This window comes from Anolis sagrei, chromosome 4, assembly GCF_037176765.1.
Source record: "Anolis sagrei isolate rAnoSag1 chromosome 4, rAnoSag1.mat, whole genome shotgun sequence".
Taxonomy (NCBI): Eukaryota; Metazoa; Chordata; class Lepidosauria; order Squamata; family Dactyloidae; genus Anolis; species Anolis sagrei.
This window is the reverse complement of record NC_090024.1, coordinates 120229826-120254079: the sequence shown is the minus strand read 5'-3', so window position 1 is coordinate 120254079 and position 24254 is coordinate 120229826. Positions and strand designations below refer to the sequence as shown.

General features: G+C 42.2%; 1 protein-coding gene across 5 annotated transcripts in view; it reads left to right on the top strand.

Moving 5' to 3' along the window:
• The window catches only part of PLA2G4A (phospholipase A2 group IVA), a 205719-nt gene that overhangs the window by 110834 nt on the left and 70631 nt on the right, over window positions 1-24254 (top strand). For all 5 annotated transcript variants that reach the window (XM_060774522.2, XM_060774519.2, XM_060774518.2 and 2 more), the window contains 3 exons: window positions 13009-13146; window positions 13962-14054; window positions 21477-21545. In XM_060774522.2, the coding sequence (XP_060630505.1) occupies window positions 13009-13146; window positions 13962-14054; window positions 21477-21545 (300 nt within the window). The remainder of the gene's footprint in view (window positions 1-13008; window positions 13147-13961; window positions 14055-21476; window positions 21546-24254) is intronic.

The following is a 24254-nucleotide window of genomic DNA, read 5'->3' as shown; positions in this document are numbered from 1 at the left end:
CGGAGCCATGTCTGCTGCTATGCCTCCTGCTGGTGTGGCTGTGCTTGCTTTGGCCAGAAGCACCTCCCTGACTGCTCTGTACACTTAAAGCCTTTGGGGAACCTGAGATGTGAGCCATGACAGCAAATTGCCCAAACAGTATAGCAATACAGGTAAAATGCCAATTGGAGCAATCAGTATATCAATAACCAGCAGTCAATGGAATACACAATATGGAAATGCAGTAATAAAGCAGTCAGTGAATCAATGCAAGTATAAGCAAGCAATATATCAATGCAATTTCAATAAGATGCAGCAAACAGCATAAAAATGCAATTGCAACAACAAATACAGCAAGCAATGTAACAGTGCAATTGGCACACACAAATGGCTTACCACTTTAAGGCAAAGAATAAACATAGCAGACGCAATAATTTAAATGCACATCAAACTCTTGCTGAAAGGCTGCAAAAAGCCAAAGGCAATTGCAAAAAAAAAAAAACCCCTTTCCAGGAATCTGGAAGCCAAGCACCAAAGGCTTCTGCAGAGCTGAGCTTCAAAAAGGGCGGGAAAAGCTTGCTCCTGTCTGGAAACTGTAGCTGGAACAAACTGTTGCAATTCCATGCAGACTTGCTGTGCAAAAGCTGGAGGAGAAATGTAGCAACTTGCAAACTGAGTAGATCTTCAAAATGGTGGGAAGAGAGCTGAAGCAAAGAAGGAGGCTGCCAGCCCCTCCCTTCTGGTCTTCCAAAATGGCCGAAAATGAAGAAGCACGAACAGATGGGCTCCTCTTCAAAATGGCCGAAACTCCTCAGACACACACAGATGGATGCTGGTAATAAAGGCTTAAAATGTCTGGTACAGGCTTCTTTATACACTGTTTGTAACTCTAAAAGTCCTTTTTCTTTTACTCCCGGGTGACAAAGGTCACCAGCATCATTCCTCAATGTTCTGTCGCCACTGGGTCCGAACAAAATGTCTTTATTCTATAGAACGCACACTTTAAACCCAGTGGGAAGCCGGGGTGCCCGAAGAGAGATTGTTAGAGACTTCCAAAAGTAATGGGCTTTAGAGTCTTTAAAAGTACAACAAAGTCTTTATTAAGGAACAAATCTTCAAACAAAACTTCACGGCTTTACTATTCAAGTCTTTAAGAGACTGGCACTAACTTGGTTTGACTGTACTATCTCATAAGGAAGAACTCTTTATAATCCCTCCCAGGCCGTCCATCACCTAGGCCTTGCTGGTCTGGGTAATACTGCCGATCCCCAAATGCGTCTGGAAACCGAGTAACCTACCAGACGAAGCTAGAAGATGTTTAGCTGGAATTCTGTGGTTCTGCAGTGATGTCCTGTGGAAACTTCAGGGCTGTTTCCCCCTCTGGTGCTGTGAGGCTGAGAGGCTGTGAGCTCTCAGCCAGAGCCTTTGGGACCTTTTCCTTCTGTTTCCCTGGAACTGGATGGTCAGTGGATGACCCCTGGATGGTCGCTGGATGGACCCTGGATGGCTGTTTCTATTTCCCTGGAAGGTTTGAGGAATGAAGCCTTTCTACGGGCCTAGCTGATCTGCGTCCTATAGACTGGCTTCCTTGTGTGACTGAAAATAGGCCCCTTCCCTCCAAAAGGCAAAAAGGGGGCGGGACCAGGGATCCTAACTATAACTGGCAGGTGGCTTACCCTATAAATGCATATTATAACAGGAAACCCCCTGCTGCAAAATCCCAAGCATGGGTTTGCACACAAACATATAAACACAGCAAATAAATCTGGAGCTCCTGGAACAGCTGTTCCAGAACATCTGGACTAATAATGTTCAGGGGTAAACACTGCTCCCACCACTTCTGGTGCTTTGCTGTCATGCTGTGGCATTCGAAACAATGCGTCCACCAACTTGTGCACATGCATCAGGAGTAACAAGATGCTTCAATTACTCCTCTCCCCTAAATATTAGATTTACAGCTCAGCCAAAGGGTATTCTTAAGTGCAGGGTACCAAATATTACATGTACAGCTCTGCTATTTTTAAGTGCAGGGCACCAAAAAGGTCGAGAAGACTTCTGAGGGAGACCGATCCATAACTCAAAAGAGACAAATCTCTATCTGACGGGTGCCCTGAGAAGATTGAAAGATGGTGCATAGTCTCCGGGAACAGAGCAAGGAAATTAATGGCACTCTAGCCTCAGTGGAGAGGAACATTAGAAGTGATATTCAATAGATTCAGAATGAAATTTAGGAGACAAAGGAGTAAACTTGAGTGGCAAAAACTGCCCTTGCAGCCCAGGAGAAATCAGAGGAAAACAAAACTAAAATAAATCAGCTGACAAGATATCTGGCTCAACAAGAACACTGATTAAGGAGATGTAATCAGAATCTTTCAGGAATTCCTGAGAATTTCGACACAAAGGACATTGAAAAAATCTAGTAAGCTGGTTTACAAGTTTAAAAATATGAATTCACGGGACAGACATTGAGCAGGCTCACAGGATTTATAGACCGGGGGTAAGTGTTGGATATCCAAGGGAGATAATTGTTGCTTTTACAACTAAAATATGAAAGTCTTTATTTACAGGGAGCTTAAGAAGATAAATTACCTGAAGTTTAAAGACAGTAAGATTATTGCAAAACAAGACTTTTCTTCAGAGACTGTTCAAGAAAGGAAAAAATGGCTCCCTTCAGCAAGGGACTGTTTTAAAAAAGAATTAGATTATCTGGCGGCTATCCTTCAACAATTATCATCGTCAAGGATGGGAAGAGCTTGAAAGCATCTGGATAAGAATCAAGGGAACTGGGACTCAAAAAGCTGTCATTGTAGGCGTCTACTACAGACCTCCAAGCCAGGAGGAATAACTTGATGAAGTCTTCTGCCAACAGTTGACAAAACTGTTGGCAGAGATGTAGTCATGGGCGATTTCAACTATCCCGATATTTGCTGGAAAACAAACCCGGCCAAGAGTACAAGATCCAACAAGTTCCTCGCTTGCCTTGCAGACAATTTCATGGTCCAGAAGGTAGAAGAGGCAACAAGGGGGTTGGCTACTCTTGATCTCATCCTAACAAATGCGGAGGACCTGATCGATGCGGTAGAAGTGGTTGGATCGTTAGGGGCAAGTGACCATGTGCTCCTGCAATTTGATGTACAAAGGAAGGCCGAAACTAAGACAAGTCAAACCCGCATTTTGGACTTTAGGAGAGCTGATTTCCGAAAAATGAAGGAAACACTGAGCAGCATTCCGTGGACACAGATACTAAAAGACAAGGGAGTTACGGATGGATGGGAATTTCTCGTAGTGAAATACTCAAGGCACAATTGCATACTGTGCCAACAAAGAGAAAAAATGGGACAAGTGCAAAGAAGCCAGAATGGATGTCCAAAGAACTTCTAACTGTGCTAAAACACAAAAGAGACATGCACAAGAAGTGGAAAAAGGGAGAAATCACCAAAGAAGAATTCAAACAAATAGCCAACACCTGTAGGGAAAAGGTCCGCAAGGCTAAAGCACAAAACGAGCTCAGGCTTGCCAGGGACATTAAAAACAATAAAAAGGGATTCTTTTCTTATGTCAGTAGAAAAAGGAAAAACAAGGAGGCGATAGGGCCTCTTCGAGGAGAAGATGGGGTAATGCTGACAGGGGGTAGGGAAAAAGCAGAACTGCTTAATGCCTTCTTTGCCTCGGTCTTCTCACAAAAAAGAAAGTCATCTTCAACCTCAGCAAGATGGAGTGGATGAGGGATTAAAGGACATCCAACCCCAAATTGGGAAACAAGTCATCCAGGAATACCTGGCTGCTCTAAATGAGTTCAGGTCCCCAGGGCCAGATCAACTACACCAAGAGTATTGAAGGAACTAGCGGAAGTCATTTCGGAACCATTGGAAATCATCTTTGAGAGTTCTTGGAGAACGGGAGAAGTTCCAGCAGACTGGAGGAAGGCCAATGTGGTCCCAATCTTCAAGAAGGGGAAAAAGGATGACCCAAAAAATTACTGTCCGGTCAACCTCACGTCGATACCAGGCAAGATTCTGGAAAAGATTTTTAAGGAAGTGGTCTGCAAACACTTAGAAACAAATACGGTCATCGCTAATAGTCAACATGGATTTATCAAAAATAAGTCATGCCAGACTAATCTGATCTCTTTTTTTCGATAGAGTTACAAGCTGGGTAGATACGGGCAATGCCGTGGATGTAGCATCCTTGGATTTCAGTAAGGCCTGAAAATCTTCTGGCAAGGAAACTTGTCCAATGTGGGCTAGGCAAACCTACAGTGAGGTGGATCTGTAATTGGTTAAATGGACAAACCCAGAGGGTGCTCACCAATGCTTCCCCTTCATCCTAGAAAGAAGTGACGAACGGAGTGCCGCAGGGTTCCGTCCTGGGCCCTGTCCTGTTCAACATCTTTATTAGATGAAGGACTAGAAGGCATGATCATCAGGTTTGCAGACGACACCAAATTGGGAGGGATAGCCAATACTCCAGAAGACAGGAGCAGAATTTAAAACGATCTTGACAGATTAGAGAGATGGGCCAAAACTAACAAAATGAAATTCAACAGGAACAAATGCAAGATAATCCACTTAGGCAGAAAAAAATGAAATGCAAAGATACAGAATGGGGGACAATGCCTGACTCGAGAGCAGTACGTGTGAAAAAGATCTTGGAGTCCTCATGGGCAACAAGTCAAACATGAGCCAACAATGTGATGTGGCGGCAAAAAAAGCCAATGGGATTTTGGCCTGCATCAATAGGAGCATAGTGTCTAGATCCAGGGAAGTAATGCTACCCCTCTATTCTGCTTTGGTTAGACCACACCTGGAATATTATGTCCAATTCTGGGCACCACAATTCAAGAGAGATATTGACAAGCTGGAATGTGTCCAGAGGAGGGCGACTAAAATGATAAAGAGTCTGGAGAACAAGCCCTATAAGGAGCGGCTTAAGAAGCTGGGCATGTTTAGCCTGAAGAAGAGAAGGCTGAGAGGAGATATGATAACCATGTATAAATATGTGAGAAGAAACCACAGGGAGGAGGGAGCAAGCTTGCTTACTGCCTCCATGGAGATTAGGACAAGGAACAATGGCTTCAAACTACAAGAAAGGAGATTCCATCTGAACCTGAGGAAGAACTTCCTGACTGTGAGAGCCGTTCAGCAGTGGAACTCTCTGCCCCGGAGTGTGGTGGAGGCTCCTTCTTTGGAAGCTTTTAAACAGAGGCTGGATGGCCATCTGTCAGGGGTGATTTGAATGCAATATTCCTGCTTCTTGGCAGGGGGTTGGACTGGATGGCCCATGAGGTCTCTTCCAACTCTTTGATTCTATGATTCTAAGAGGTACAAATTAAGGAATCCGGAAGAAGGAGAAAAACTGATGGTGCAATTGGGTATTGCCAAAGAAATGGACCCTCAAGATCAAAGCAGTGTGGAGGTGGAGGAGTATTCGGAAGACAGCTCTTCTCAGAGTCTGGAAAGACTTGCTTTGCAAAAAAAAAGGGGGGGGGGAGAGGTTGGTAGGATGGTTCAAGGGTGATACTTAATGAGTAAAAAATGTGATATAAATCTATGTTAATTGGTTTAATTTTACAGAAGTAAAGGGAAAGCGTGTTAGGGTGGCTGGGCTGAAAATTTGTATAGTTTGTTAAAGAATGTTTAAGAAAGCAAAGGGGGACTTCAGAAATGCAGGAGTCAAATGTACCTTGAGAGACAGAGAATTTCTTCCAATCACAAGGCCTCTACCTTATGGGGGAGAGGAGAACCACAAATGCATAAATAAAGACAGTTTCCACATACATACAAAATAAAACTTGCTCTGAATTATTATGGTTATTATTAAGATAATATTTTTAATGTAAATGGGCTGGTGACAAATGTTAAAAAATTTAGACTACAAAGCTTAGCTATGGCGGAAGAGATTAATATTTTATGCTTACAGGAGATTCACAAAAATAAAAATATATAAACAACCACTGTTGAGTTCCAACTTATGGGAAACCGTGGCTGTAGCTAAAGGTACCAGAAGATTAAGGGAAGCAGCAATGTTAATGAGGAAAAATGCAAATATACAGATCCTGGCTCAATTAGGAGATAGAGAAGGGAGATACATATTCTTAAAAGCTAAAATAGAGGATAAAATTTTTACAGTAACAAATATATATTGTCCAAACCAGGGGCAAAAACCATTTCTGAGAAAAATTATGAAGGAGAAACTATCTTAATGGATATTTCAATTTAGATATAACTCAACATTAAATTAAATTAAGTAAATGCGGATTAAGATACACTTTCGAGTTAGCTAACAAAAACCCACATATTATTCTCACAGACACAAAAAATAAACACGTATAGACTTTATAATGATGAGGGAATCTAATGAATTAAAGATAAAAAAACATACAGACACATGGCATCTAGATTTCAGATTATGCCCCAATACAAATCAAGATAGAAATTAACTTAGGAGAAAGAAATAAAACTTAGAAATATAACAGCTCAATCCTAGTGAGGAAAGAGGATAAAGAATAAATAACAAAACAAATTCAAAACTATGTATTGTCGAAGGCTTTAATGGCTGGAATCATTGGGTTGTTGTAGGTTTTTTCGGGCTATATGACCATGTTGTAGAGGCATTCTCTCCTGACCAGGCCCAAACTTGGCACACAGAGTACTCATGACCCACTCTACATCTTGATGCAGTTCTAAGGGGGATGGACTACAGATGATGGGATTTGCAGTACCTTCACTCACTTACTGAAACCACTGCAACCATCATCCAATGACTGATCAAGACCAGACTTGGCACACAGAGCACTCATGACCCACTCTACATCCTGGTGCAATTTTAATGAGGATGATGGGGCCTGCAGTACCTTCACTAACTTTCCACGACCATTGTGATCCACACCAATGACCGATAAAGACCGAACTTGGCACACAGAGCCCCCATGACCCACTCAACATTCTGGTGCGGTTTGGGGAAAGATGGACCATGGATGATGGGACTTGCAGTACCTTCATTCACTTTCTGAGACCACTGCAACCCTCAACCAATGACTGATCAAGACCACACTTGACACACAAAGCCCCCATGACCCACCCACCATCCTAGTGAAGTGTGGAGGAGGATGAACCATGGACAGTGGAACTTGCATATGAGAGTTGTAGTTCACCAGACATTGGATCTAGACTAAAACTACAGAACAGAGAAACAATACCTATCTCAAATAACCCGGGCAGCGCCGAATCCCCAAGCTAGTCTATATCTATATCTCTATCTATCTATCTATCTATCTTTCTATATCTATATCTATATCTATCTATATCTATCTATCTATACATATAATAAAAGTCAAAGTTTGTATGCGGGCTCTGTCAGAAAATTACCAATACAGACCAAACTTGGCACACAAAGCCTCCATGACCGACTCGACATCCTACTGCAGTTTGGAGGAGGATGAACCATGGATGATGGGACTTGCAGTACCATCACTCACATTCTGAGACCGCTGTTAACCACATCCAATGACTGATCAGGACCAAACTTTGCACATAGAACTCTCATGACCCACTTTGCGTCCTGGTGTGGTTTGGCCGGGGATGGACCATAGATTATGGGACTTGCAGAACCTTTGCTCAATTCTTGAGACCACTGCAACCCTCATCCAATTACCGATAAAGACCAATGACCCACTCTACATCCTACTGCGGTTTGGAGTAGGGCATACCATGGATGATGGGACTTGAAGAACCTCTACTCGCTTTCCGAGACTGCTGCGACCCTCAACAATGACTGAACAACACCAAACTTGACACATAGACCTTTCATGACCCACTTTACGCCCTGGTGTGGTTTGACTGTGGATCGAGCATGGATTATGGGACTTGCAGTACTTTCGCTCAGTTCCTGAGACCACTGCAACCATCATCCAATTTCCGATAAGGACCAAACTTGGCACACCGGGTCTCCATGATCCACTCTACATCCTGGTGCAGTTTCGAGGATGATGCACCATGAACGATGCGACTTGCACTACCTTCACTCACTTAGTGAGTGAAACCACTGAGACCCTCATCCAATGACTGATGAAGACCAAACTTGGCACACAGAGCCCCCATGGCCAACTCAACATTCTGGTGAGGTTTGGGGGAGAACAGACTATGGATGATGGGACTCCACTCACTTCCCAAGACTGTTGCAACCCTCATCTAATGACCAATCAAGACCAAACTTGGCACACACAGCCCCCATGAGCGACTCTACATCCTGGTGCTGTTTGGAGGAGGACAGACAATGGATGATGGGACTTGCAGTACCTTCACCCACTTCCTGAAACCACAGCGACACTTATCCAAATACCAAGAAAGACCAAACTAGGCACAGAGAGCCCCCTTGGCCAACTCAACGTTCTGGTGAGGTTTGGGGGAGAATAGCATGTGCCAGCATTCCGATTGGCTGCCACTGTGGTGCTATTTGCATATGGTGGTTTGCATGTAGTTTGGCCAGGGATGGACCATGGATTATTGCAGTACCTTTGCTCAATTCTTGAGACCACTGCAACCCTCATACAATTACCGAGAAAGACTAAACTTGGCACACTGAGTCTCCATGACGCACTCTCCATCCTGGTGCAGTTTGGAGGAGGATGCACCATGGACGATGGGATTTGCAATACCTGTACTCCCTTCCTAATACCATTACAACTGCCAACAATTCACACACAGAGCCCGCATGACTCACTCTACATCCTGGTGCGGTTTGGAAGAATTTGGCAATGGATGATGGCACTTGCAGTCACTTCACTCACTTCCTGAGACCACTGAGACCCTCGCCAATAACTTCAAGTACCTCCACTCCCCAAGACTGCTGCAAAACCCATCTAATGACCAATTAAGACCAAACTTGGCACACAGAACCCCCATGACACACTCTAAATCCTGCTGCAGTTTTGGTGCAGGGTTGACCATGGATGATGGGACTTCCAGTACCTTCACTCAAATTCTGAGACCTCTGCAAACCTCATCCAATGACTGATCAAGACCAAACTTGGCACATAGACCTCTCATAATGCTCTTTATGTCCTGGTGTCATTTGGAAGAACAAAAAAAAATCTAATATTACTTAGTTACATTATATGCAAACTAAAGAATATTACAATCAAGATAAAAAAATGGATTTTCCTGGGAGGAAACAGCGTCGGATAAAATTTTAAAATTGGACAAGAAAGTAATATCAAATAATTATAATATATTACTTACCTGGCTGACTGAAAAAAGAACAGGTTAAAAACTGTACGATAAAATGGGCTCAAAATATAAGAAGACCAATTCAAATGAGGGAGTGGGAACAGATGTGGAACAAAAAATTGAAATATACATATGCAATGGATTTTAAAGAAAATTGGATAAAAATGTTCCACAGATGGTATACCACACCGAAACAACTTGCTAAAATGTTCAAAACAGTTTCTGATAAGTGTTGGAAATGTTCAGAACAAGTGGGCTCCTTCTACCCCCCATAACCCCCATGACCCCCTTTACGTCCTGGTGAGGTTTGGGGGACGACGGAAAAAGGATGATAGGATTTGTAGTACTTTCAAACCCTTCGGTTCCCACAGACCACTGTGGCCCCCAATAAAGACCGATAAAGACAAAACTTGGCACACAGAACCCCCATGACCCACTCCACATCCTACTGCAATTTGGAGGAGGGTAGGCCATGGATGATGGAATATGAAGTACCTCCACTCACTTCCAGAGCCCACTGCGATCCTCATCCAATGACTGATCAAGATCAAACTTGGCAGACATAACCCCCATGACCCCCTTTACGTCCCGACGTGGTTTGGGGGAGGACAGAAAGTGGATGATGGGATTTGTAGAACTTTCCAACCATTTAGTTAACACAGATAACCTCTAGGGATCAACAGCAGCTAGAGGTTTAGCACAGCTGGTAAATCATCAGCAACTATAAGATCTATCAACCGAAAGGTTGCAAGTTCAAACCCCGGGTTGGCATGGGCAGCCAACCCTCAGCCCTGCCCACTGTTTACCTAAGCAGTTTGAAAACAGCTTTAGCTGTAATTAGAGAAATTAGGTACCGCTAAAAAGCAGGGGAGTGTTTAACAATGCCATAAAGAAAAAGAAGATCAGAAAATGCTGGAATGAGGATGTCCTGACAGCTCTTCGTCATAGAGGTTGGAGCAACAGCACCCCCTATGGCACAACACAAAAATCCCCTTCTGTCTGTGTACTGTCTATACAAATGACATTGAATGTTTGCCGTGTATGTGTACTTGCGCTCCGCCCTGAATCACCTTCGGTGTGAGAAGGGCAGAATATAAATAAAGTGTTATTTATTTGTTTGTTTGCTTGTTTGTTTATTCTCTCCTTTACTTGCTGCCATGGTCTTCTAACACTCTGATGCCAGGTGGCCCTGTTTCCCTCTCCTCTCCTGGCTGCTTGACAGGGTCCGTGCAGAATTCCCTGGTGTCCCTGCTTGGCCCGGAGCTGCAGTATTTCTGCTAAAAGGAAAGTCTTAGGAACATGGTTTCACTTGGGCCTGGTTGCACTCTACACTGCCAGCCAGCAGCACCCATTCTTCCAGTGTTCCAGTGTCATTTCTATGCAGTGCCCACTCTAGCAGATTGGGCCTCGAGCCTCCTTTAAAGTATTTCAGTTTGGTGGCTTTTGACCAACTCTGATTTTTCCCGCTACCGCTTTGAATTCCAAAGCATACTTGGAAACTGTTCATATATCCTGGCTCAGCTGTTTAATCTGAGCTTTTGACAATCTCCATTAATGGATCTTGGAAGCAGAATTTTAAAGCAGCCAAAAAATCTCTCAGCCTACACAGCTCCGGTGCTCCCCCCTCATATGCAGCAGCAGGCCCCTTTAAATTGGCTCCCACTGCATGCACTTTTATTTCCTCAGATGGAAATGTTGGACCATAGTCATGACATAAAGTGTAAACCAGTGGTTCTCAACCTGTGGGTCCCCAGATGTTTTGGCCTACAACTCCAGGAAATCCCAGCCAGTTTACTAGCTGATAGGATTTCTGGGAGTTGAAGGCCAAAACATCTGGGGACCCACAGGTTGAGAACCACTGGTCTAAACTATTTGAGCCCAGACTATATGTCAAATCACATCCCTGTGTATAAACCTGTTTGGACATTGCAATCAATGGAGGAGGGCCTGCTCTCACTCCCACCCCCTTCTTAAGCACAGCTGGTGGGAACAAGAGAGGGGGGCTTCTTCGTGGTCACCCCATTCCTCTAGAAATCCCTCCCTAAAGAAATTAGAACGGCCCCATCAGTTCTCTCCTTAAAAATACTATTGAAAACTCACTTATGTGAACTATCTTACAGAGAGGAAGGAAAGTAGATTACCATCGATTCTACTTTGTGACAATGCTGATAACAGATGATTTTAAATTATGGGGATCTTTATTTTTATATGCATTTAATCTGTAAATTTGTTTTAGATTATATGATTTATATGTTTTTTATTGAGTTTCCCTATCTGTCAGTTGTTTATTAAGTTTTGTACCAGCATTGAATGTTTGCCATTTTTACTTTGGAAGTTCCCCTGAGTCCCCTTGGAGAGAGAGGGCAGGTTAAAAATAAAGTTGTTTATTATTACTATTAAAGTACAAAACCTCCTGTGGGTCCCAGTTGAATTTGACTTTCAGCTCCCTTCTCCATGGCTTCTGGCTGAACCCAGCTGCAGAGCCACCAGAAGCCTCAGCCGGTAATCCCCAAGATACTCCCCTGTGAGGGCCTCCACTCCCAAGGTACTCCTCCAGTCCTGCAGCCTGGGTTACTCCCCTTTAACAGAGGCTCTGCAGGGACATTGGAGTTCCTGGTTCTTTCCTTCCCCCTATTTGGAAAGAGCTGGCACTTCTCCGTTCTTCACAGCCTCAGGTCCACTTCTGAAATCCTTATTGGATTTTTCCCAGGAGAAAACCCCAGTCTTTTTAGATGCTCTCAAATTATTCTACCGAAGTGCCCTACTGACACCGAGATGTCATGGAGACGATTTATGGCGACTTTCTGAACAGCAGAAATCAGCTCCTGACAGTAATCACACGTTTCTCTGAAGTGAATTTGAACACTATAAGTTTTGTTAACCCAATAGAGTCTTCTTCTCTGGAGGTTTTTGAACTGGAATACATGGCTGTCTGTTGGAAGTGGCTTTGATTGTGTCTTTTTGCCTGACTGAAGTATATTGGACTGAATGCCCTTTGGAAATTCATTTCACCCTAGTGATGTATTGCCTGCCTGGGAGTCCAGTGGAGTCTCTTCTCTGGAGGATTTTGAACTGAGGCTGGATCGCTGTCTGTTGGGATGGCTTTGGTTGTGTCTTCCTGCCTGACTGAAAGGGGGTTGAGTGAATGCCCTCTGGGGGTTTCTTTCACCTCTGAACTCCCTTCCCCCACAGCCAGTGGCAGAAAGGCTTAGCTTCCAGCCAAGTAAAGGTCTTAGCCTTTGGCCAATGGAGGGGCTTAGCACTCCCTCCAACAGGATGAGGAATGGCTGGGCTTGGCACTGCCAAGTGGGTGCTGCCGCTGTTGCCTCCTCCTCCTCCTCCTCCAGAGGCCATCAATGCATTTGCTCACCAGGCAGCCTTTGGGGATGGGGCATTTTTCATACAACACACTGGCAGACAACAGCCAAAACACCAGTAACACACAGTTTGGAAAGCTCTGCCCTAACACATCAACACCCAAACATGGCCACTCAGATATTGCTGGACTCCACTACTCAAAGCTCCAACATGTGTGGCCAGTGGTCAGGTCATTAAGAGAACCAAAGGTTTTAGAATGTTAAAGGGCTGCTGTTCCAGCTTCTTTGTGCTAATGGGATTGGATTTATTATATGAAATTTCCAAAATGTGGTTATTCTTTCAAATATTTATTGTGAAGAATTTCAGGTGTATATGCTTTTTTAATGAATGTGAAACAGACAGACTCATCTATAGCTAGTCTTAGCCTGTATTCTGCAGCAACTAGCACAGAACATCTGTGGTGATGTATGTTTGTTCTTTACAGATTGGGTAGAATTCAATCCCTATGAGATTGGGATGGCTAAATATGGGACCTTCATGACTCCTGATTTGTTTGGAAGCAAATTTTTTATGGGAACAGTAGTGAACAAATACAAAGAGAACCCCTTGCATTTCTTAATGGGTAAGTAACTGATTGAATTATATTAGAAATAAAATAATATAGAAGAAAATGAAATGAGACTTTCCACCATTTGCTGTTGAATATTTACATTTGTGGTGGGAGAAGTGATGTTTCCAAATGTATTTCAATTTTTTAAAAATGTATTTTTGACTTTAAATGCCCCTATGACTATTTAGAAAGTCTAAGAACAATTTTGCCATACTTGAGCTCCTCTTAATGACAGCAACTTTAAAAAAAAAACAGGAAGTGAACAGGGAGTTAAAACATTTCTGGGTGGTGGCATGATGTGAAACTCAGCTGTCAGTCCTATAAAGGATTAATGCATTTCTAGCAGTTGCCTCCCCTACTGCCTTATTTAGTACTTTATTTGAGAGTAATATGGCCAATTACTATACTATAGAAATATATAATCTAAGAGTTAACAATGAGAGTTTAATGAATTTCCTTAATACGGAAATAAATTTACATATTTTAGTTTAATCATGCTGGTAATTTGTGACAGGACATCATCATGTTTAATGAATACCAGAGCTATGTCTAGTTATTTATGTTATTTATTCCTGGAAGTTATCGTGTTTTGTATAGTAGTTGATTACAAAACTGCTTTCTGTGGGCTGCAGTACACACCATGCTTGAGTGGGTTTTAACTTCTTCAGTCCATTGAAGTCATATTGATCCAATAGAAAAATCCTATCCAATGTAAGGATTGGACTCTGAATTTTGATGTGCATTTGTGCCATTTCTAAGACCTGCTCGAATGCTTTAGAAAACCAGTTAAGAAACACCAGTGTAACATAATGTACAATGTTTTTCAGGTGTATGGGGAAGTGCATTTGCTATATTATTTAACCGAGTCCTCGGCGTTTCCAACTCTCAAAATACAGGTCCAACAATGGAAGAAGAACTAGGTATTGTAATTTTTGACTTACTAGAAATATTGCTAAATTTTAGAGCTGTGTACAGTTATCATTTCTGCCCTCCATTTCTTGGTAGTGTGTGTGTTGCATTCTCTTGTAAAAAGTTTTTTAAGCTGCCTGCCTAAGGAAGGATCTACACTGCCCTATATTCCAGGATCTGATCCCAGATTATCTTCTTTGAACTGGATTATATGTGTCTACACTGCCAGATAATTTGGTATAAGCAGAAAATCTGGGATCAGATCCTGGGATATAGGGCAGGGTAGAAGGGGCTTCAGAAAATGAAACTGTCTTTACCCAACACTAAAAAGATCACTGTTGTCTGTACTATGTGAGCCTCTGGCTAGAGCATTCCATAGTTGCAGTCTCACCTAGAAGAGATGTTCCCAAGATCTCAAGGGATGTTGCTTTAGTGCTGCTAATGGAGATGGAAATGTTATCATATGACTTTTACTAACTTTGTCTCATGTCCTTGTGTGGCCAAGAAGGAGTGAGGCCTCTAATTGCATCAACACTTTCCAGACCACCTTAATAATAATAACTGAAATGCTATCTTAAGCAAACATCTCCAGTATCATGCAAGGCTCTGACATTTTTCGTTTCCTGCATTATTTGTAAGAACTTTGCTTCATGAATATGTCAGTGAGCATTGAAATCTTGTGTACTATACTTTGGCTTTTGATTGGACTGATAAAGGTGTAGCTGCTCTGTATTACTTGGATATTGTTATGTTTATTTTTATATATTTTATTCAATTAAACCCCACCTTTCTCCCAATAATGGTCCTCAAGGAGGCTAACTGCATTGAAAAACAATACATATTAAAACTATTTATAGTCATTAAAAAGTAGTATAACTGTAACAGTGTAGACTCTGATAATTTGGGTCAAAGCAGATAATGAGCTTTGATAATCTGAATTATATGGCAGTGTAGACGGGGCCATAGATGGAGTTGTATATTCAAATATAAGTTTGCAGTCTGGGGCAAACTTCGGTTGGACAAGATGAATCTGGCCATGGTAATTACATTATTTTTGGATTTGACTGCCATTATAAAGTGCTCATAAACTTCAGTTGGCCCAAAGAGTTGCATCTAGATTATTAACTGGAGCTCCTTCCACACAGCTGAATAAAATCCCACATTTTCTGCTTTGAACTTGAATATAAGGCAGTGTGGACTCAGATAACCCAGTTCAAAGCATATATTGTGGTATTTTCTGATTTGATATTGTTGGAATTCAACTCCACACTGCCTATGTCTCAAGTATTCAACAAGGAGCAGTTAGTTAGTAGGCTTGGTTGATCAAGAAAAAAATGGTTCTAAACTCGTTTCGTATATAGAGGGCGCTGGCGTTTCAATTTTAAAATTATTTCTCAAGTTTTCTTGAAAAAAAGATCGAAAATAGCAAAAATCTGAATAGCTTCATTTACTTTGTTAATGGAAGGTGCCCCTCCCCCGTTAGTTTAAAATCTCGCAGTTTCCCTGGCCTCCCTGGGGACAAGCGGCGATGCGGTTTCCCCCAGTGGCCATCAAGAAGAGTTGGGTGTGGCCACGCCCACCTCCTCCCACTGCCATCCATCGGCCCTTTGCAGTCACACAGAGAAGAGAAACTGCAAGATTTTAAAAGTAATCTTACAGTTTCCCTTCTCTGTGTTACAGCAATAGGCGATGGATGGCAGAGGGAGGAGGTGGGCGTGGCCGCGCCCAGTCCTGAAGACCACGCCCCCAGTGGCCGTCAAGAAGAGCTGGGCGTAGCCACGCCCACCTCATTCTCCTGCCATCCATCACCCTTTGCAGTCACACAGAGAAGGGAAACTGCAAGATTTTAAAAGTAATCTTGCAGTTTCCCTTCTCTGTGTGACTGCAAAGGGCGATGGATGGCAGAGGGAGGAGGTGGGCGTGGTCGCACCCAGCTCTTCCTGAAGGCCACGCCCCCAGTGGCCATCAAGAATAGCTGGCCATAGCCACGCCCACCTCATTCCCCTGCCATCCGTCGCCCTTTGCAGTCACACAGAGAAGGGAAATTGCAAGATTTTAAAAGTAATCTTGCAGTTTCCCTTCCTTGTGTGACTGCATAGGGCGATAGATGGCAGGGGAATGAGGTGGGCGTGGCTACGCCCAGCTCTTCTTGACGGCCACTGGGGGCATGGCCACACCCACCTCATCCTTCCACATCACCGCTTGTCGCCAGGGGGGCCAGGGAAACTGCGAGATTGTAAACCTTGACCAGACATACGAAAATACTTCCAAAAAATGGGTAAATTGTTTCAATTCGTTATTACTCCTCACAGTATTCAAGCATGGCTTGAAATTGTTTTTAAAGTAATTTAAATACAAATTCATTCCGGTTTTAGAAACTTCCGAACCAGATCAACCAAGCCTATTAGTTTAGTACAGACCAAGGATATCCCTTCCCCCGTGTCTCCTGTATGACAGTTGGGAATTATCTATTTCTTCTCTCCTCTCTGTTTTTGCTCTCATTCTGATTGATTGTGTAGAATTGATACTTTTCTACTGCAAGTCTTTACATTTGACTTCTGTTTCTTACATTTGAGTATGTGCTGTGTGCTTTGAGATCTCTCTCGGAGTGTGAGTCAGAGAGATGTAGTAATTGGTGTGTCCGTCCGTCCCCTCTTTGAGACCTTAGAAGAGATGGGTGTTAGAGTAGCTCAGACCAGCTATTTAACTGTTAAGAAATGCAATTATTGATTATTATTGTAAATAAACCCTTTGTGATTTTTCTGATTGGACTCGTCATCTTTGACCTCTTCAGATCTTAATTTTTTCTTAACACACGGCACTTCACGCTTTGCTCACTGATGAGCTGATCCCCAACTTTTTGTATCCTTGTGTTGTCGAAGGCTTTCATGGCCAAAATCACTGGGTTGCTGTAAGTTTTTGGGAATTATAATGTGGGCAATTATCCTAGAGCAAAGACTCGTGCCTTTGATCTATTTTTACTCACATATGGAGTGACATCTTTTACAATAAGCCAATGTGGGGCTTTTTAGGTGGCTGGAAAGTAGTTCCAATTTTGAATATTTCTTTGGTGTTTTAAAATTCTAATTTAGGAAAGTAGTAATGAATTCTGGGACCAAATGTACTTTCCCTGCTTTTCCTATTAATACACTAGTTTTAGCACTTCAGTCCTGTTTTGTTTTAATCCAAAGTTTCCCATTACATTGAAATAGGAAAGTTCGGATAATGTAAACAAAATATTAAAATTGGATGAAATCAACCCCCCTGTTTAAGGAGCCCCATTGGCTGCCGTTCATTTTCTGGTCCCAATTCAAGGTGCAGGTTCTTTTTTTTTTTTAATTATCTTTATTGCAAAATTTTCCAATACACATTTAAAAACATCAGATAGTGGTGGGAAGAGCGAGGGGGAGAAAGGTATGGTAGGGTTGGTCGGGTAAGGAGGAGTGGGTAGTGTTTATAGGTAGGGTTGGCCGTGAAGGGAAGAGGGGGAGGGTAAATGGGGAGGGGAATATAAAATACAATGACTTCCAGGTTGAACAGGCAGGTAATCATTTCTCATATACCACAAATATTGACTGGTAAAACATCAGCTCTCATCCTTTACTAGTTATAGCCTCATTACATCTTCAAATATTCTTATTCTTCTCATCAATGTATTCCATAAAGTTACTCCAGTCTGTGCTCTTCTTTTTATTTCCATGGACTCTTAGTCTCTGAGTTAGTAGGTCCATGTTCATCACATCATAAGCTTTTAACAACCATTGTTCTTTTGTAGGAGCTTCTCTGGATTTCCATTGTCTGGCCAGTTGGATTCTGGCCGCTGTAGAAAGGTGAAAAAGAATCTTGCTTTCATTACTGTCTGGGTCTAAATCCTCATCCATTATTCCTAAAAGATAGTATTCGGGTTTTAATAGGAATTTCTTTTTCAAGATCTCTGTTTCTCCGTGGACCTTTTGCCAAAAGGTTTTCACCTTTTTGCATCCCCACCACATATGAAAAAAGGTGCCAATATTTCTTTTACATTTCCAACATTTTGCCTCCAATTTCCCTTTGCTGAACTTGGCTAGTTGTTCCGGGGTCAGATACCATCTAAAAAACAGTTTATACCAATTCTCCTTATAGTCATTAGAGTATGTACATTTTAATCTCTCTGACCAAATCTTCTCCCATTCCCTAAGGTTGATTGGACGGCATAGATCTTTTGCCCACTTCACCATGTTTTCTTTAACTTGTTCTTTTTCTGTTTCCCACCTCGATAACACTTGGTATATTTTCCGTATGTGCTTTCCTTCCGAATTTATGATTCCCTCCCAAAAAGGGGTTTCTGTTTCAAAACCAGTTTTCTTATCTACATTATAACTTTCTTTTATCTGGTGATACTGAAACCAGGAGAGTGTTGGATCATATTTTTTTAGTTCTTCCTGAGATTTTAGGTGTGGATTGCTGGGGGTGCCCTTTATTATCTCTTTATAAGTCAGCCATTTATCTCTACCAGCCCCTCTAATTTGACTGGCCTCATTCGGTGCAGGTTCTTACCTACAAAGCCCTGAAGTGTTTGGGACCTACCTCTGTTCACGCCCAGTGTTTATTTTAAAAAAATTAATTTATTACATCTGGCCCAGCCATAAGGTTTTAAATTCTGTGTTATTGTTTATATGTGTGCTATATTAATTGTACTGCTTTATTTGCTTGCTGTTTTGTTTTTTGTGATGTGTTGTTGGGCTTGGTCTCATGTAAGCCGTCCCAAGTCCCCTTGGGGAGATGGTGGCGGGGTATAAATAAAGTATTATTATTATTATTATTATTATTATTATTATTATTATCCTTGTGTAAATACATTGTAATACCCCTTTTAAAGGCAGTGCTGATGTGCAAAGGATCAGCAGAATGTCTCTGGATTTTTGTTTCCTTCTCTTGCTTCAGCATCGTTGTTAACTTGATGGTATGGTTTCTCCTGCAAATCCATTTTTCATGGTTGGGTCTGTCATGCTGGTATTCCATATTGCATGCATTCCTTCCTGTATTTGGTGGTCTTTGTAAAGATCCAAAGGACCTGTAAGATGCAGTCTACCTAGATGTGAAAATATTTTGTTATATTACAATAATAATGTGGAAACCAGCCATAAGAGAGTGGTTTTGTGGGGGTAGCCACATTACCAAGGCAAGGTACAATAGGGCCTTGATGTGGTCCTAACATGTGCTTGAAGAGATTCAGCAAAGCATAGGAGTGGGGAAGTAGCTAGGTGGAATAGCAGCTTTTTCACACTGATAGCACTTTTGAATTGAAGAAATTACCTGTATTCTTTCAAATCCAGTCTTAAACTCCTGTAGGAAGAAGGTTCACAAGGTTAAAGCACAAAATCAGCTCAGGCTTGCCAGGGACATTAAGAAAAGGGCTTCTTTGCTTACATCGGTAGAAAAAGGAAGAACAAGGAGGCAATAGGGCCTCTGCAAGGAGAAGATGGGGAAATGTTGACAGGGAAAATTCTGGAAAAGATCGTGAAGGAAGTGGTCTGCAAACACTTAGAAACAAATGCGGTCATCACTAATAGTCAACACAGATTTATAAAAAAAACAAGTCATGCCAGACTTATCTGATCTCATTTTTCGAAAGAGTTACAAGCTGGGTAGATGTAGAGAATGCTGTAGATGTAGAGTACCTGGATTTTAGTAAGGCATTCGACAAAGTCCCCCATGACCTTCTGACAAACAAATTAGTCCAATGTGGGCTAGGCAAAACTACGGTTAGGTGGATCTGTAATTTGTTAAATGAACGAACCCAGAGGGTGCTCACCAATGCTTCCTCTTCATCCTAGAAAGAAGTGATGAGCAGAGTGCCGCAGAGTTTTGTCCTGGGCCCGGTCGTGTTCAATATCTTTATTAATGACTTAGATGAAGGATTAGAAGGCATGATCATCAAGTTTGCAGACGACACCAAATTGGGAGGGATAGCCAATACTCCAGAAGACAGGAGCAGAATTCAAAACAATCTGAAAAGATGAGAGAGATAGGCCAAAACTAACAAAATGAACTTCAACAGTGACAAATGCCAGATACTCCACTTAGGCAGAAAAAACGAAATGCAAAGATACAGAATGTGGGGTGCGTGGCTTGAGAGGAGTAGGTGTGTAAAAGATCTTGGGGTCCCCGTGGACAACAAGTTAAACATGAGACAATAATGTGTTGCTGCAGTTTAAAAAGGAGTATAGTGTCTAGATCCAGGGAAGTCATGGTACCCCTCTATTCTGCCTTGGTTAGACCACACCTGGAATACTGTATGTAATTCTGGGCACCATGATATGATAGCCATGTATAAATATGTGAGAGGAAGTCACAGGGAGAAGGGAACAAGCTTGTTTTCTGCTGCCCTGGAGACTAGGATGCAGAGCAATGGCTTGAAACTACAGGAAAGGACATTCCACCTGAACATTAGGAAGAACTTTCTGACTGTGAAAGCTGTTCAGCAGTGGAACTCTCTACCTCGAAGTGTGGTGGAGGCTCCTTCTATGAGGCTGGATGGCCATCTGTTGGGGGTGTTTTGAACATGTTTGTCCTGCTTCTTGGCCCTTGAGGTCTCTTCCAAATCTATGATTCTATGATTCTAGGTAACAACCTAGCAAAGTGCAAATCAGGGTGAACATATTATAACAACATGAACTTCTCGAAGTCATTGGGAGTAAAATATTTTTGATTATAGCCCAGAAAACCTACAACAACCCTATTTTTGATTTCTTTTTTTGTGGGGGTGGTACAGTAGGAGAAGGAAGTATAGAGAGCATCTGAAGTCACGCGAGACCAACACTAACCTAAATTCTAGTTGCCCTACAATACGATCTTCTGAATCAAATCAAGGGATTAAAGAAAAGTTACTATTTTTTAAAAAATGGTTTTGAGAAAAATAATGTAAATATTTTAAATGGTTAATGTAAATAAAGTAAATATTCAAAGGAGAGAATGAGACAGGGAGAATACTTATCAGTCTCTACATTGTGTTTTGGCACAGGTCAGCATGTAATGTAGTTTTCTAACTTCATCTGCTTTTTGCATTTCACATGACTAATTTTTATTCTAATGAGAACAGAGTAAAATTATGAATGATCTGAACCTAATTTTGCTATTCTTTATATATGACATTACTGTTGCTTCCATTAAGACAGTTGTATAGATACAAGTCCCTCTACACATCAAACACTTGTGCAAAGTGTACATATGAACTGGTCCTGCTCATTTCCATCACTTTGTATGGCTGCTATGCTTCTTTAAGAAATATGTACTTAGTATTTCCTGTAATCAAGATGTATGGAGAGTTCCTACATTGGAGAAGGAATTTCTCGCCATGCCTCCAACTTCAAGATCTTTTGTAATTGCTATTGTGTTTCTATTCCTATTTGACTATTTAAGATATTAAAGATTTTTATCATGTTTACTTACAGAAAATATCAGACTGCGACATATAGTGAGCAATGATTCAGACAGTGATGATGAGTCACAGGGGCCAAAAGGTAAGGCACTTCAGTTATCATGACACTTACAAATTATTTCTGTTGATGTGTACCCTTAAAAGAACAACACAAAAATAATATCATATATCTGTTAGAAGTAGTGAAATTTTTAATGATTTGATGATAGCTTTGGGGGGTTATTTTAAAAACAAGAATTGGCTTGAATTATTTAACATCAAATGGGGAAAAATCTAGTTAATGTGTGCTTTAAAATGTTATATTGCTGCTGCTGTTGCCTTCAAGTCATTCCTGACTCATGGTGATCCTAAAGTGAACCTATCACAAGTTTCTTTTTGGGCTGAAAGTGTACATCTCACCTAAGATTACTCAGTAGCCATGGAAATCATGGCTGAGCAGGGAATCAAACCATGGTCTCCAGAATTGTAGCCCAATGCTCAAAACACTACACCATGCTGACTCATATGATACAGTTCTGTTGTCCTTAAAATACGGGAAAGGTAAAGTATATGTGGCCTTCTAGGTGTTGATGGAAGTCAGCTCCCAGTATCCCTTACACTAGAGTTGGAAGAGACCTCATGGGCCATCCAGTCCAACCCCCTGCCAGGAAGCAGGAATATTGCATTCAAAGCACCCCTGACAGATGGCCATCCAGCCTCTGTTTAAAAGCTTCCAAAGAAGGAGCCTCCACCACACTCCGGGGCAAAGAGTTCCAGTGCTTAACGGCTCCCACAGTCAGGAAGTTCTTCCTCATGTTCAGATGGAATCTCCTTTCTTGTAGTTTGAAGCCATTGTTCTGCGTCCTAGTCTCCAGGGAAGCAGAAAACAGGCTTGCTCCCTCCTCCCTGTGGCTTCCTCTCACATATTTATACATGGCTATCATATCTCCTCTTCTTCAGGCTAAACATGCCCAGCTCCTTAAGCCATTCTTCAAAGGGCTTATTCTCCAGACCCTTGATCATTTTAGTCACCCTCCTCTGGACACATTCCAGCTTGTCAATATCTCTCTTGAATTGTGGTGCCCAGAATTGGACACAATATTCCAGGTGTGGTCTAACCAAAGTGGAATAGAGGGGTAGCATGACTTCCCTAGAGCTAGACACTGTGCTCCTGTTGATGCAGGCCAAAATCCCATTGGCTTTTTTGCCTCCACATCACACTGTTGGCTCATTTTTAACTTGTTGTCCACGAGGACTCCAGGATTTTTTTCTCACATACTGCTCTCGAGCCAAGTATCCCCCATTCTGTACCTTTGCATTTCGTTTTCCTGCCTAAGTGGAGTATCTTGCATTTGTTCCTGTTGAACTTCATTTTGTTAGTTTTGGCCCATCTCTCTAATCTGTCAAGATTGTTTTGAATCCTGCTCCTGTCCTCTGGAGTATTGGCTATCCGTCCCTATTTGGTGTCATCTGAAACTTGATGATCATGCCTTCTAGCCCTTCATCTAAGTCATTAATAAAGATGTTGAACAGGACCGGGCCCAGGACGGAACCCTGTGGCACTCCGCTCGTCACGTCTTTCCAAGATGAAGAGGACGCATTGGTGAGCACCCTCTGGGTTCATCCATTTAACCAATTACAGATCCACCTCACTGTAGCTTTGCCTAGCCCACATTGGACTAGTTTGTTTGCTAGAAGGTCATGGGGGACCTTGTCAAAGGCCTTACTGAAATCCAGGTACGCTACATCCACGGCATTCCACACGGTTTGGGACCCGCCTACCTGCATGACCGCATTTCTGTGTACGAACCCACATGATCTCTTCTATCATCTGGAGAGGTCCTGCTCGCGCTCCCACCTCCATCGCAGGCACAATTGGTGTGTATGAGGGAGAGGGCTCTCTCGGTGGTGCCCCTCCCCCCCCCCCCCCCCCAGACTCTGGAACTCACTCCCCAAGGACATCAGGCATGCCCCAGCTCTGGCAGTTTTTAGGAGGAGCCTGAAAACGTGGTTGTTCCAGTGTGCCTTCCCAGAATAAGGAAACTCCCAGCAATATGTCCCTAAATGCACTTTATTAGTGATCTAGGATTGTCTGCACGCCCGATTTTTCTCCAAAAATTCTATCCTAGTTATATTTCACCTGGTCATGCTCAGCACTATTTTTAAATTTTTAACTATTACATTTGGCCCAGCCATAGGTTTTTTAAACGTTGTTGTGCTATTGTTGATGTTTTCTGCTTATTTTCTGTTTATGAGTTTTATTTTGTTGTTGTTTTTTGCTAATGTATTGTGGGCTCGGCCTCATGTAAGCCGCACCGAGTCCCTTGGGGAGATGGTAGCGGAGATGGTACCCCGCTACCATCTCCCCCAAGGGACTTGATGCAGCTTACATGAGGCCGAGCCCACAATACATCAGCAAAAAACAACAACAAAATAAAACTCATAAACAGAAAATAATAATAATAATAATAATAATAATAATAATAAAGTATTATTGTTGTTGTTGTTGTTGTTGTTGTTATTCCCCACATCTACCCAGCTTGTAACTCTATCGAAAAAAGATCGGATTAGTCTGGCATGACTTGTTTTTGATAAATCCATGTTGACTTTTCGTGAGGCTGACTGGACGGTAATTGTTTGGATCATCCTTTTTTCCCTTCTTGAAGATTGGGACCACATTGGCCATATTGTGACTTCTTCTTTGTGATCTCTGTGAAATGGCACATACGGGTCTTGTATGCAGGCGCATGACAGGTCAGACTGCCCATGCTTCTCCCTACACACCCATAGCCCTCTCAATGATGCAAAAGGT